The sequence below is a fragment of the Salpingoeca rosetta genome (assembly GCF_000188695.1).
Source record: "Salpingoeca rosetta unplaced genomic scaffold supercont1.21, whole genome shotgun sequence".
Taxonomy (NCBI): Eukaryota; class Choanoflagellata; order Craspedida; family Salpingoecidae; genus Salpingoeca; species Salpingoeca rosetta.
Window position 1 is genome coordinate 682922 of NW_004754913.1, and position 11138 is coordinate 694059.

Below are 11138 nucleotides of genomic sequence, written 5' to 3' on the forward strand. Positions count from 1 at the left end.
CATGTACACCCTCCGCCTTCCTGTCTCCTGCATTTGTTGTGGTAGCAGCTGCTCGCTTCTTGCTCTGGCCAAGGCAAACACAACAACCCAAGAAGACACGGGGAGGGGGCGCGCAGACAAGGGCCAGCACGCGACACAAGCACGCAACGACAGGGCATCAGAGCAGATGCACCTGTCTCACCCAGCCTTCTCATTCACTCAACTTCCTTCTCAGAGCAGCGCAGTGCAGCAGAGATCCAGAGATCTGCGCCAGTTCGATGGCTCGCACACAAAGTCATCACGCACAACCAACAAGGTCACATCGCTCCATGGGCTTGTCAAATCGGGTGCGGGCTGCGCCACGCTCATCAAGGCAGAAACAACTGCTGTGGCAGTACACACTGGGGCTTCTGCTAGTGCTCACAGTCCAATCGTCGTGGTTCGAGGTGAGTCCTGCATGTGCTTTGGCTTGTTGCTCGCAGCGATGGAACAACACGATGTAGAATCAATCCAACCGTCAGCCGACGTACTACACACACACATGCAACGGGGCCTTCTGTCTTGCTTCAGCCTTCTTCGTCAAACAACCGTCGTGTACCTGTCCTTCCCGGTGTCTCACTTGCCTTGGCTGCGTGCATGCACTTAACAATCCCTGCCCCCCCCTTCCAACGCCTGTTGCAGGCCAGACCAGCGCTGTTGGTGTCTGCTGTCGAAGATTCACATGTCCCCGTCTTCGTGGCCCCAACCCCAAATGTCACGGCGCCGCTACGGCTGGCCCAGACAGCGGCCGCCAACACGCACATGTTCCGCGTGGCCGCTGTGCATCGCACGACAGGGATCAGCGCCAACATGACGTATGCAGTCAACGTAACAGTTGCAGCGCACCCTCCTGCCACGTTCATGCATCAAGGGGCGCTGGTTGAACCCCTATTTCACATCGACCAGAGCGAGGGCGAAGTCATCTTAGCGCGGGCGCCGCTGTTCTTGCCGGTCGGAACGCTGCTCAACGTGACCGTCACAGCACACCATCGCTATCGCGACGACCCGTTTGCACACGCTGCAACAACACTACTTCCCATCACGATCGTGTCGCAGTCCGCAGCTGCGCCCACATGCACCCTGCCAAGCACCGTGTATGTTAGCTCGGCAGCCCCAATCGGGTCTATGGTGGCTGCGGTGGAGATTATGGGCGGCTCACTCGGCCAGCGCAGCCTCCTCTCCATCATACCGGACAACCACCTTATGCCCGCCAGCACCGGCGACAGCAGCAACAGCACCAGCACACCGCCTGTGTTTGATGTCGATGAACACGGCAACATCGTGCTGCTGCAATCACTCGAGTCACCGCCACACCTGTCCACCCACGACCTTGTTGTGCGGCTCTCCTCAGAACCACACACCATCGACCTCAGCACTGTTAGTGATTCCAACACCACCACCACCAGCAGCACTACTTGTAGTAGCAGCGACAGCAGCAGCAGCAGCAGCAGCAGCAGCAGCGCACAGAGGCTGGCTGCTTTCTGCCATGTGCGCGTTATCGTGGAGTGGGAGCCTATTCCGGCGCCACAAGTGGCCATTGTACCCAACACCATCTCCGATGCTCACGCAGAACCCGGTACAGTCGTCGCAGCGTTGCTGCCAGCGTTCACCCGCACTGCTGATGATGTCACGACAAGCTCCAGGGCAGGCGCACACCATCAGTGCACCCTCACACGCACACAGTTGATTGACACAGACGGCCAGTACGTGGACACAGTGCCAACAATGCTTAGCAGTGACAGTGAAAGCGTCGACGACAGCGACAGCAGCGGCAGTGGCAGTGGCAGTGGCAGTGGCAGCGGCAGCGGTGGTGGTGTCTTTCCATTTGTGCAGCACGTGAGCCCTTTTCGGCTGGAAGGCAACGTCCTTGTTGTCAACTCAAACACAACCCTCAAAGCAGCCTTGTACCCGTTTGTTGCCCTCACCTTTCGGTGCTGCTCCGCCTCTTCTGGCAGCACGGCACCATCGCCGTTATCATCCCCACCTTTCACCACGCTACCTGCATCCACACCTCTGTCGACACCTCCGACATGGAACAGCACAGCATCTCACACTCACACCCCGGCAACGTCAGCCACTCCCGCGACAGCAACAGCAACAACGGCATCGACACCCACCACCGCCGCCACCACTGCCACCACCACGACAACAACCACGGCAACGTCGTTTCCGTTCTCAACAGCTGCACAACACGTGCACACGTGCGCACGACAAACACTGGAGATGCAGGTGGTCAGCACGGAGGTGCCCCTGGTGGTGTCGATTCGAGATCGCGTGCACAACATCACGGAGACCACCTCTCGCTTTCACCAGCGAAACACCACCACAACCAGCAGCAGCGGCAGCGGCAGCGTTAACACAACAGCAGAAACGGTGCAGCATGTGCTCAGCCTGGCAGTCACAGTACGCTTGCCTGACGCCACTGCTGCTTCACACACGACACGAACAACAACAACAACAACAACAACAACAACAACAACAACAACAACAACAACAACAACAACAACAACAACAACAACATCGCCCGCGCATGTGCAGGTGGGCGTGTTCCCCGAAACGCCTGGAGGTCCCACGTGCACTGCTCTAACAATTCGATGTGAGCAGATGCAAGGCAGTGAATCGAGTGCAGACAACGGGGATGCACAGGGCAGTGGTTCGGGCGAGTTTGTCACGAGCACCACGAGTATGCCATTCACAACATCCACAAGCATAGCACAGGTGACAGCCGTCACGCCAACCAGCACGACAGCCACCAGCAACTACTATGATCCACACTTGCTCAAGGAGCACACTTGCGAGGTGGACGTGGTGTGCAGTGGCGTTGACTATGAGATGCTGCCACATGGGCGCTTCTCGCTTTACGCCAACGTGTCTGCCAGGGGTGCTTCCTACATCATTCCGCACACGGTGCGCGTGCGCGATGTCAACGAGCCACCATACGCGACCGTCCTCAGCCGTGCTTTTGTTGCAGAGCACACACTATCCACTCACACCGACCCGACCCCGGTTGCTCACGTGCTGCTGCTGGATGAGGATCTCCACGCACCATTCAGAGACAACACCGCACGCGTGACAACAACATCGGCAACAGCAGCAGCAGCTGGACAGTTTGCAATCGACAGCAACAACACGCTCATGGCACGCCACCCGCTTGATTTTGAAGCATCACCAGCATTACCCGTGACCATCGCTGTTGACTGGCGAGGCAGCCCTGGCACCACAAACTCAAATATGAGCGTCGTTGCTGGTGATGGCAGAGGTGGTGGTGGTGGCGATGATGATGATGGTGGTGGTGGTAGTGCAGTCGGCGGCGACAGCGACAATGCCATGATTCACGATGGCTTTCCATCCAACGTGTCGTTCTCGCACGTTGTGCATGTGCTTGATGTCAATGAGGCGCCCGCATTCAACACGGCACACATCGTGGCCGCAGTCCCAGCCAATGCATCCGCTGCTGCTGTCACAGTATCGCTGCCAGCAGTGACGGATGCAGACATGTGCAGTCCGTGGAAGGACGTGTCTGTGGTGTTGCTCTCAGTCCTCCATTGCAGCAATGCAAGCACCAACGCTGCTGATCAGAGCGTTGATGGCAGCAGTGCTCCGGCAACGAGTGCTGACAGCAGCACCGGCGGTAATGGGACCCACCCTGGTGACGTCTTCCAGTGCACCTCGCTCCACGCCGTCGATGCTGTCATCACGCACGACAATGTCACAAGTGATGGTGGTGGTGATGGTGGTGGTGGTGATGGTGACGGTGGCCGTGTTCTCAGTTTCAACGCATCGTCACTGCTTGACGTGCAAGCGTTTGTCTCGTTCACGGTGGTTGCTGTTGACGGCGGTGGGCTGACAAGTATTACACCTCTCACCATCACTTTTTCCCCACGGGATGCCGAGTCTGTCACACCGCAACCGACCTCGTCTTCCACATCACATCTCACGACAACAACAACAACAACAACAACAACAACAACAACAACAACAACAACAACAACAACAACAACAACAACAACAACAACAACAACAACAACAACAACGACAACAACGACAACAACAACAACGACGACGACGACGACGACAGCAGCAACAGCAACAACAGCAACTGCAGATGGTGTCACGCCCACCCGAGACACGAGCATCCGCAGCAAACTTGGGCTTTCGCGGCTTGGGTTCATCCTTGCAGCTGCTGGCTTTGCCACTATTCTTCTGCTCATCGCCGTGCTGGCAGTGTGGTACATGTGTCTACGACGGAGACAGACCAGTTCCGACTTTGCAAGCGCCACGTTCCACACAGCAAACTCAAGTGGATTCAAAGCAGCGACAGCACATGTGAGCAGCGCACCAGAGTTGCCGCTTCTGAACATGCGCAACAGCGCAGTCACGACCGGGTCTGTGTACGCGGAGTTGTTTGGGCAGGCCGTTGGCTCGTTTATCGTGCATGACGACGGCCAGCAGCACCGCCTCTTTCTCAAGGCGACGCAGACGGAATGCAGGCAGTACGATATTCTTCGCGGGCGGAAGGGAAAGTTCCAACTCCAAACAGATGACAACACCACGCAGCCCCTCTTCCAAGTAAGGTGTTGTGTGTGTGTGTGTGTGTGTGTGTGTGTGTGTGTGTGTGTGTGTGTGTGTGTGTGTGTGCATGCGTGTGCGTGCGCGAGTGTGCGTTGTGTTGGAGATCTGCAATGTGGTCTGCAACTTTCACCTTGGGTACCTGTTGCTGACATTGTAACACCAATTGCATGTCCTTCAACACACACACACACACTCACACACATACATACACACTCACTCACTCACTCTCCCTTCAACACACACATCCGTCATCTTCACACCTCAACACACGCCAAACGCTGCTGCTCACATTTACCATTTGCTCGGTACAGAATCTGGCGCAACTCATCCACCACTACGAGACACCGCGTTCGTGTCTTCCTGTCCCTCTCATGCGAATCGTCGCGGAGACCAATGTGGATGAGCCACAACGCATGCAGGCATGGGGCACCAGGGGTGGGCACGTGGGCAAACACAGCAGCGTCAGCATCGACCAGACGAGCCAAGAAGACGGTGATGTTGAGATGCTGGACGTAACTGCGCCACTACCACATGCCGCAAACCTCCACGGTCACAGCAGTGGTGTCATTGATGACGACGTTGGGATCGCAACAACCACGTTCACCAGACAGACGTCGGGGAAGATTGCCGCTGCAGGTGCATATGCGCTTCCTGAAGAAGGAGGCGATATGCGTGATGCCAGCGCTGATGGTCATCGCCAAGAGGAGGCAAACTTTAGTGCCGAGAGCGACAATGACGACAGCAGCAGCCACAGCAGTGATGATGAGGACGATATGAATGAAGCAAGCGAGCAGCACTCTACACAGCACGCCCATGAAAAGGCGCAAGTGAGCGTTGTAACTGCTGGGGAATTGAACCTCGACGACAGTCGCGGTCGCACGCACACCGAAATCAGACGCAAGGGGGAGTATTTGTCAATTGACGGCAACACCTCGGCCGTGCTGGTGTTGCAGGACGATGCGGATGGTTTCCCTCACAACGACAGCACGTGCACAGATGAGAATGATGCTATCGACGATGCAGCACACGAGGTGTTTCAGTTTGACGACACCAGAAACCGCGCAGATACGGTGTTTACACAACCAGAAGGCTCCCTCGTATTTGTGAAGAGTCGAAACGGCAGCAGACGAAGCAATACAAGCGATCGCTCTAGCAGCGCCTACCCCACTTTTCATGACCACGGTGGTGACGGGTTCCAGCAACAACACACGACCGTGTTGAACACACCAGTCACCTACATCACTTCACCACCACCACCAGCAGCACACCACCACGATGTGGATGAGGAACTACTCGGCTCGCCACCGGGCGCCATCTTTGATAGGAGCGCGTCCAGCACGCGGAGCAGACAGGTGAAACTCAGCGACTCAGATACTATGCAGGATGTGGATGCGTAATGCAGAGCCACGCCCAACGGAGGCGGAAGGCCGACGTTTGTGTTGGGCTGTGCTGTGTTTGAGGTTGATTTACAAGTTTTCACGTGGGTTGGAGTTGTGCTGGTCGTGGTATGTTGTCTGTCATGTCACCCGATTACTTGAGCTGATTGATGCAACTGTTACATTTGAGCAAGGAATACAAGAAGGGAGCAATGAAATCGAGGAATGTATAAGACACAAAACAAAACAAAGTAAAGAACGAGCACTTGCAAAGTTAAGCAGCGTTGCACCACCAACGGGCACAGTGCAATCACTCAAGGACAGGTGCATCTCGTGTTAGTCAGCAGAAAGCACACAAGTGTAAATGCAGACGCACATTCACGGAACTTGCGTCTCCTGCCCGGGCCCAGACGGCAACGTACAAAGGGAACCCAGCAGTCAAAACAAAGGGTCAAATGTCCACAGAGGAGTCTGCCCAGGCTTGGAAGGACGTTGCCTGGGGATGATGGCCATCGTCTTCAACATGAACAGTAGTAGCAGTGGCCCGGCGGTCCATGCGCTGGAAGGATGGGGACGGTGGGCTGGAACTTCGGTTGCGTCGAGGACGTCGGACGTTGGCCTCACTCGAATCGGGGTTTGCAAGCCATGGAGAGTCCTTCAGTGACAACTGTGAGGGACCAGACGACGGGAGTTTGCGTGACATGGATTTGAGGCTGCTTCCGCGACTCGGAGATGGCTTATCAGAGCCCGTTGGCGACACTCTCGAGGAAACCAGCGAGGCAATTCGCAGCGAGCTGCTCTGGCTCGGGGGTCTCGGGAGGGTGGGCTTGTCAGCAGAGGCAGCTGAGCGCTTGTCACCATCACCGCGATGTTTGCTCTCATTCGGCATCTCGATGACCTCTGCCTCTTCGGAGGCAATCATCACCCGCTGCCCGCCCTCCTTCTTCTTCTCCCGCTTCGTGCTCACCAGCCAGTATGTCAGCATCTCGCCCTTGCCCTTGATGTTCTGCACCCCGCGCGACTCAAGCTTCACCCATGGCGCCTGGCTCCGCACGCGGTCCCCCGCAGACGTCGACACGTGGATCTTGTTGCGCTCGCTCGAGCTCTCCATGCGCGACGCCGTGTTCACCGTGTCCCCAAACAGGCAGTACCGCGGGTTGCGCCGCCCAACAACGTTGGCCACAACAGGGCCGCAGTGGAACCCAACGCGGATGTTCACGCACCCGAGCTCCGGCCGCTCCATGTCAATGAACGTCGACTGCGCCGCCTTGATGGCGTCCTCCGCAAACTGCGCAATGCGGAGCGCGTGGTCGTGCTGCGGCTCAACAAGGTTTGTTGCCGCCATGTACGCGTCGCCAATGGTCTCCACCTTGAACACGCCGTGCTTCTCCGTCAGCTCGTCAAAGGCAGAGTACAGTCGGTCCAGCATGTCCGACACCGCCGCCGGCGTCAGCTGCGCGCTGATGTTGGTGAAGCCCACAATGTCGGAGAAGAAGATGGTCACGTCGTCCTTGTGCTCCGGGTGCACCTTCTTGCCCTCCTCCAGCATCTTGGCAATGTGTGGCGGGAACACGTCGTTGAGCACCGTGGCCTTCTTCAGCGCGTCCTGCTTCTGCTGGATGAGGCTTGCGCCCACCTTGCTGATGTTGAGCTCGCCCAGCTGCGCGTCCACCTGGTCGAACGTTGGCCGGAACTTGGGCTCCTCGGACCAGCACCGCCGCGCAAGCTCAGCCAGCATGACGGGGCACGAGTCTGGGATGTCGGGTCGCTTTGCCGGCACCTGGCGTGCGGCAATCTGCTGCAGCACCTCCGCCACGTTCTCCTCTGGGAACGGGTCCTGTCGGCTGTAGATCTCGTACACGGTGATGGCGAAGCTGTACACGTCCGCCTCCCGCGTCACCTCTCCTCCGCGCAGCACCTCTGCATGATTTGAATGATTGGTGGCAATGGGTGGTTGTGGTGGTGGTGGTTGTGAGTGGCAGTGATTGTGAGTGGCAGTGGTTGGAAGGTTATGTATGTGTTGAGGTAGGGGAAAGGACGCAGCTGTGCAACACACACACATACACACACACATACACACACATACACACACACGTGCAAACACGCATGTGTGCACATGCACACACACACACACACACACCTGGCGCCATCCAGTATGGTGTGCCGCAGCCAAAGCGACGCTTCTGCGAGAGCCCGAAATCAGCAATCTTGGCCTTGAAGTTACCGTCCACAAGCACGTTCTTTGCCTTCAGGTCGCCGTGCACAACCGGTGGCTTGAGATTGTGGATGTAGCGCATGCCAGACACAATGTCCTTGACAATGGGCAGCAGGAACATGTCTGGCGTCGGCAGCTTGTCGTTGCGCAGGAAGTCATACAGTGACCTTCGAACGTACGTGCAATTATGAGCGGTGTGTGTATGTGTGTGTGCGGATAAATATGTGCGCGCGCATGTGTTGGATGTGAGTGAAAGGAGACAGCGGTGTCCGACCGCAGGCGCAAATGAAGACTTGCGCGATCCAAGTTCACCGATCCATCTGCTCATCCACCCACCCACACCTCGCGTGCTAACCCGTGCTCGAGGTATTCCATGACAAGAAGCACCTCCTTGGATCTCGTGACGATGGCACCAAGCATGGTGGCGACGCACGGATGGCGCAGGCGCGACAGCAGGCGAATCTCGGCCATGAACTCGGCCCTGTACGTCAGTGTCAACAAGGCCATTACAAGCATATGCCGTGAGCGGTGGTGACATGAATGAAGTGTATCTTGGACATACAGGCCGCTTAAACGTGAAGTGCAACGTACTTGGCCACAGAGTAGTCCTTCGTGGTTCGCCCGCGCTGTGTGGATCCGAACAACGATGAGTGATCTTGCTTCAACGCCTTTTCAATCAAGTCTCCGCCGTTTGCGTGGTAGCCCAGGTTGAAGACGGTGGTGGCAACACCAGCCTGTGAGGAATTGCCTTTGACTTCAAACGAAGCCACCGAAGTGCCTGACTTCTGGTTCTTCGAGCTGGACGCCAACGCATCGGAGGATGGCCTTGGCATTGCCCGCTTGATGGCGATGCCGGTGCCGTTCAGCTCCCCCTTGATCACAACTCCAAACGCTCCTCGGCCAAGCATGTCGGGCGGGTCGCTCACAACAATGTCCTCGCTGTCAATATGCCACAGCGCATCCGCACGCTTGCGCATGACAGCGACCACGCCGTACATTGCCAGTCCTATCACAACCAGCGAGATGCAGACAAAGAGAGGTGTCGACTCTGCTGGATCCATGCACTTGCCACCAATGCGAAGTGCGCCGGCAGGACACACGCACATATTGTCTTGGGTTGGGACCTCGCCTTTGGGACAGTCACGTGGCAGCACATCCACAAGGAAGGGGCTGGCGGTAATCGGCTCCCACTCCTCCTCAGATGTCAGGCGGTCTGCGAGAAACACCTGATATGTGTGTATGGGGGGTGAGGGAGGGTGTGGGAGAGAGCAGCGGCATGTGCATTGCATGAGCCAGTGTCACAAACAAGAGAAACGTTATGGTTCTCACAGCGGCACACAAGAGCATACCCTCACACACACACACACGCACGCACGCACACGCACGCACACGCACACACACACACACACATGCACGCACGCACACACACACACACACATACACACACATACACACACACACGCACACACACACACACAAAAACAAACACGCACGATTCTCAAACGAAATGTGTGCGCACCTCAACTGTGAGCGTTCCAAAGTGGAGGCCAGAAATGTTGACGGTGGCAAGGTACGGGTGGCCAGGCACAGGCACCCCTTCTGTGGAAAACGAAAAGCCGTCACCTTCCAAGGACTTGACGTTCACGTGAAAGAACACCGTATCCTGGTTGTGCCGTTCATCAAACACCTTGTCCTCGATCAGCAGGAACTGTGTGTTTGGTTGCTGGTCCTGGCTGCAAGTGCGCATACGCCCACATGAGACACCGAGAATGTCGGCCAGGAGCGCGTGGTTCGTCTCCAGCGTGTGCTGCGTGAAGAACTCCTCTGTGTGGTGGATCTAGTGGTGGCGGTGTTGGCAGGGGAAAAGTACATCATGTGAACGGCGACAAACACAGGGAGTGGGCACCAGTTCAAACACAACATCAAAGTCTATCACGTGCAAGGCGTGAACATGACATAGCTTACCGACCTGCACTGGGTTCGCACGCTTGCAAGGACTGCAAGTGCAGAATGCTTCCTCAGGGCAATGAAACTCGTCACATAGTTCGAAGATGATGAGATAGTGAAGCGCATATGTGTTCGCCGGGCAAATCACGAGGTCTGACAGCAGCAGCTCAGCTTCGTCATGAGTAAGGCTTCCCACATCGATAGAGAGTTCGGTGGTCCACTCTTGAGTTGCTTCATTCATGATCCCAAAGTGGGATGCCGATCGTGGGCACTGTGCCAGCAGCGGCTGATCAAGGTCGCGCACAATCACCCCGTATGTTTCCTACAGTTGGTAAACAAAGCAAAGACAAGGAGAGACGCAAACAGGTACAGAGAGAGAGAGAGAGGCAGAGTGAGTGTGAGTGTGCGTGCGCGTGTGTGCGTGAACGGCACAAAAAGGGGCACAGCGATGAGGTGAAGGCTTGTCAACAGCAGCAACGCATTGGGTGTGCTGCTCGACAGGCGCGCAACATGTTACATTCATGCGCGCGCACGTGTGTGTGTGTGTGTGTGTGTGTGTGTGTGTGTGTGTGTGTGTGTGTGTGTGTGTGTGTGCGTGTGTGTGTGTTTGTGCATACAAGCGTGCTGTGTGCGCGCGTGTGTGCACAACCACGACCGAATGTACGCACCAAGATGTCGCCCACGGTGGCGTAGCTGCGGGATGTGGTGAAGTGGATGTCCAGTGTGGTGTTGGTGCTAAACACAAAGTTCATCATGGTTTCTCGGTCCTAGTGAATGAGGGTGCAGGATGTTGAAAGGACATGGTTACACGTGAGTATATCGATATGTGTACACGGTGTGTGATTGATTGGGCTGAGGCATTGGCGAATTAACGATGTCCGTGGTGCTGCGAAGCTGGATTGCACGTGACTTTGGGCACAACAACACAAATGCACACACACACAAGTACAAGTACAAGCACCCGCAAGTACAAGTACAAGTACAAGCGCAAGTTCAAGCACCCACATATG

General features: G+C 56.3%; 2 protein-coding genes across 2 annotated transcripts in view; one reads left to right on the forward strand and one right to left on the reverse strand.

Moving 5' to 3' along the window:
* Positions 1 to 110: 110 nt before the first annotated feature.
* On the forward strand, positions 111 to 5987 carry PTSG_08164 (uncharacterized protein; the record flags this gene model as incomplete). The annotated part of the gene is made up of 7 exons (XM_004991131.1): positions 111 to 425; positions 661 to 1854; positions 1974 to 2087; positions 2248 to 2421; positions 2623 to 3856; positions 4097 to 4587; positions 4902 to 5987. The coding sequence occupies exons 1-7, from the start codon at positions 258 to 260 to the stop codon at positions 5985 to 5987; spliced, it is 4461 nt and encodes a 1486-aa protein (XP_004991188.1). The 5' UTR covers positions 111 to 257.
* Positions 5988 to 6050: 63 nt separating this feature from the next.
* Positions 6051 to 11138, reverse strand: part of PTSG_08165 (TKL/DICTY4 protein kinase) — a 14660-nt gene continuing 9572 nt past the window's right edge. Inside the window, exons 16-22 of the mRNA XM_004991132.1 lie at positions 10797 to 10895; positions 10151 to 10450; positions 9701 to 10018; positions 8773 to 9407; positions 8537 to 8662; positions 8107 to 8348; positions 6051 to 7886 (exon numbers count right to left, since the gene is read on the reverse strand). Of these exons, the coding sequence (XP_004991189.1) occupies positions 6418 to 7886; positions 8107 to 8348; positions 8537 to 8662; positions 8773 to 9407; positions 9701 to 10018; positions 10151 to 10450; positions 10797 to 10895 (3189 nt within the window). The 3' untranslated portion in view covers positions 6051 to 6417. The remainder of the gene's footprint in view (positions 7887 to 8106; positions 8349 to 8536; positions 8663 to 8772; positions 9408 to 9700; positions 10019 to 10150; positions 10451 to 10796; positions 10896 to 11138) is intronic.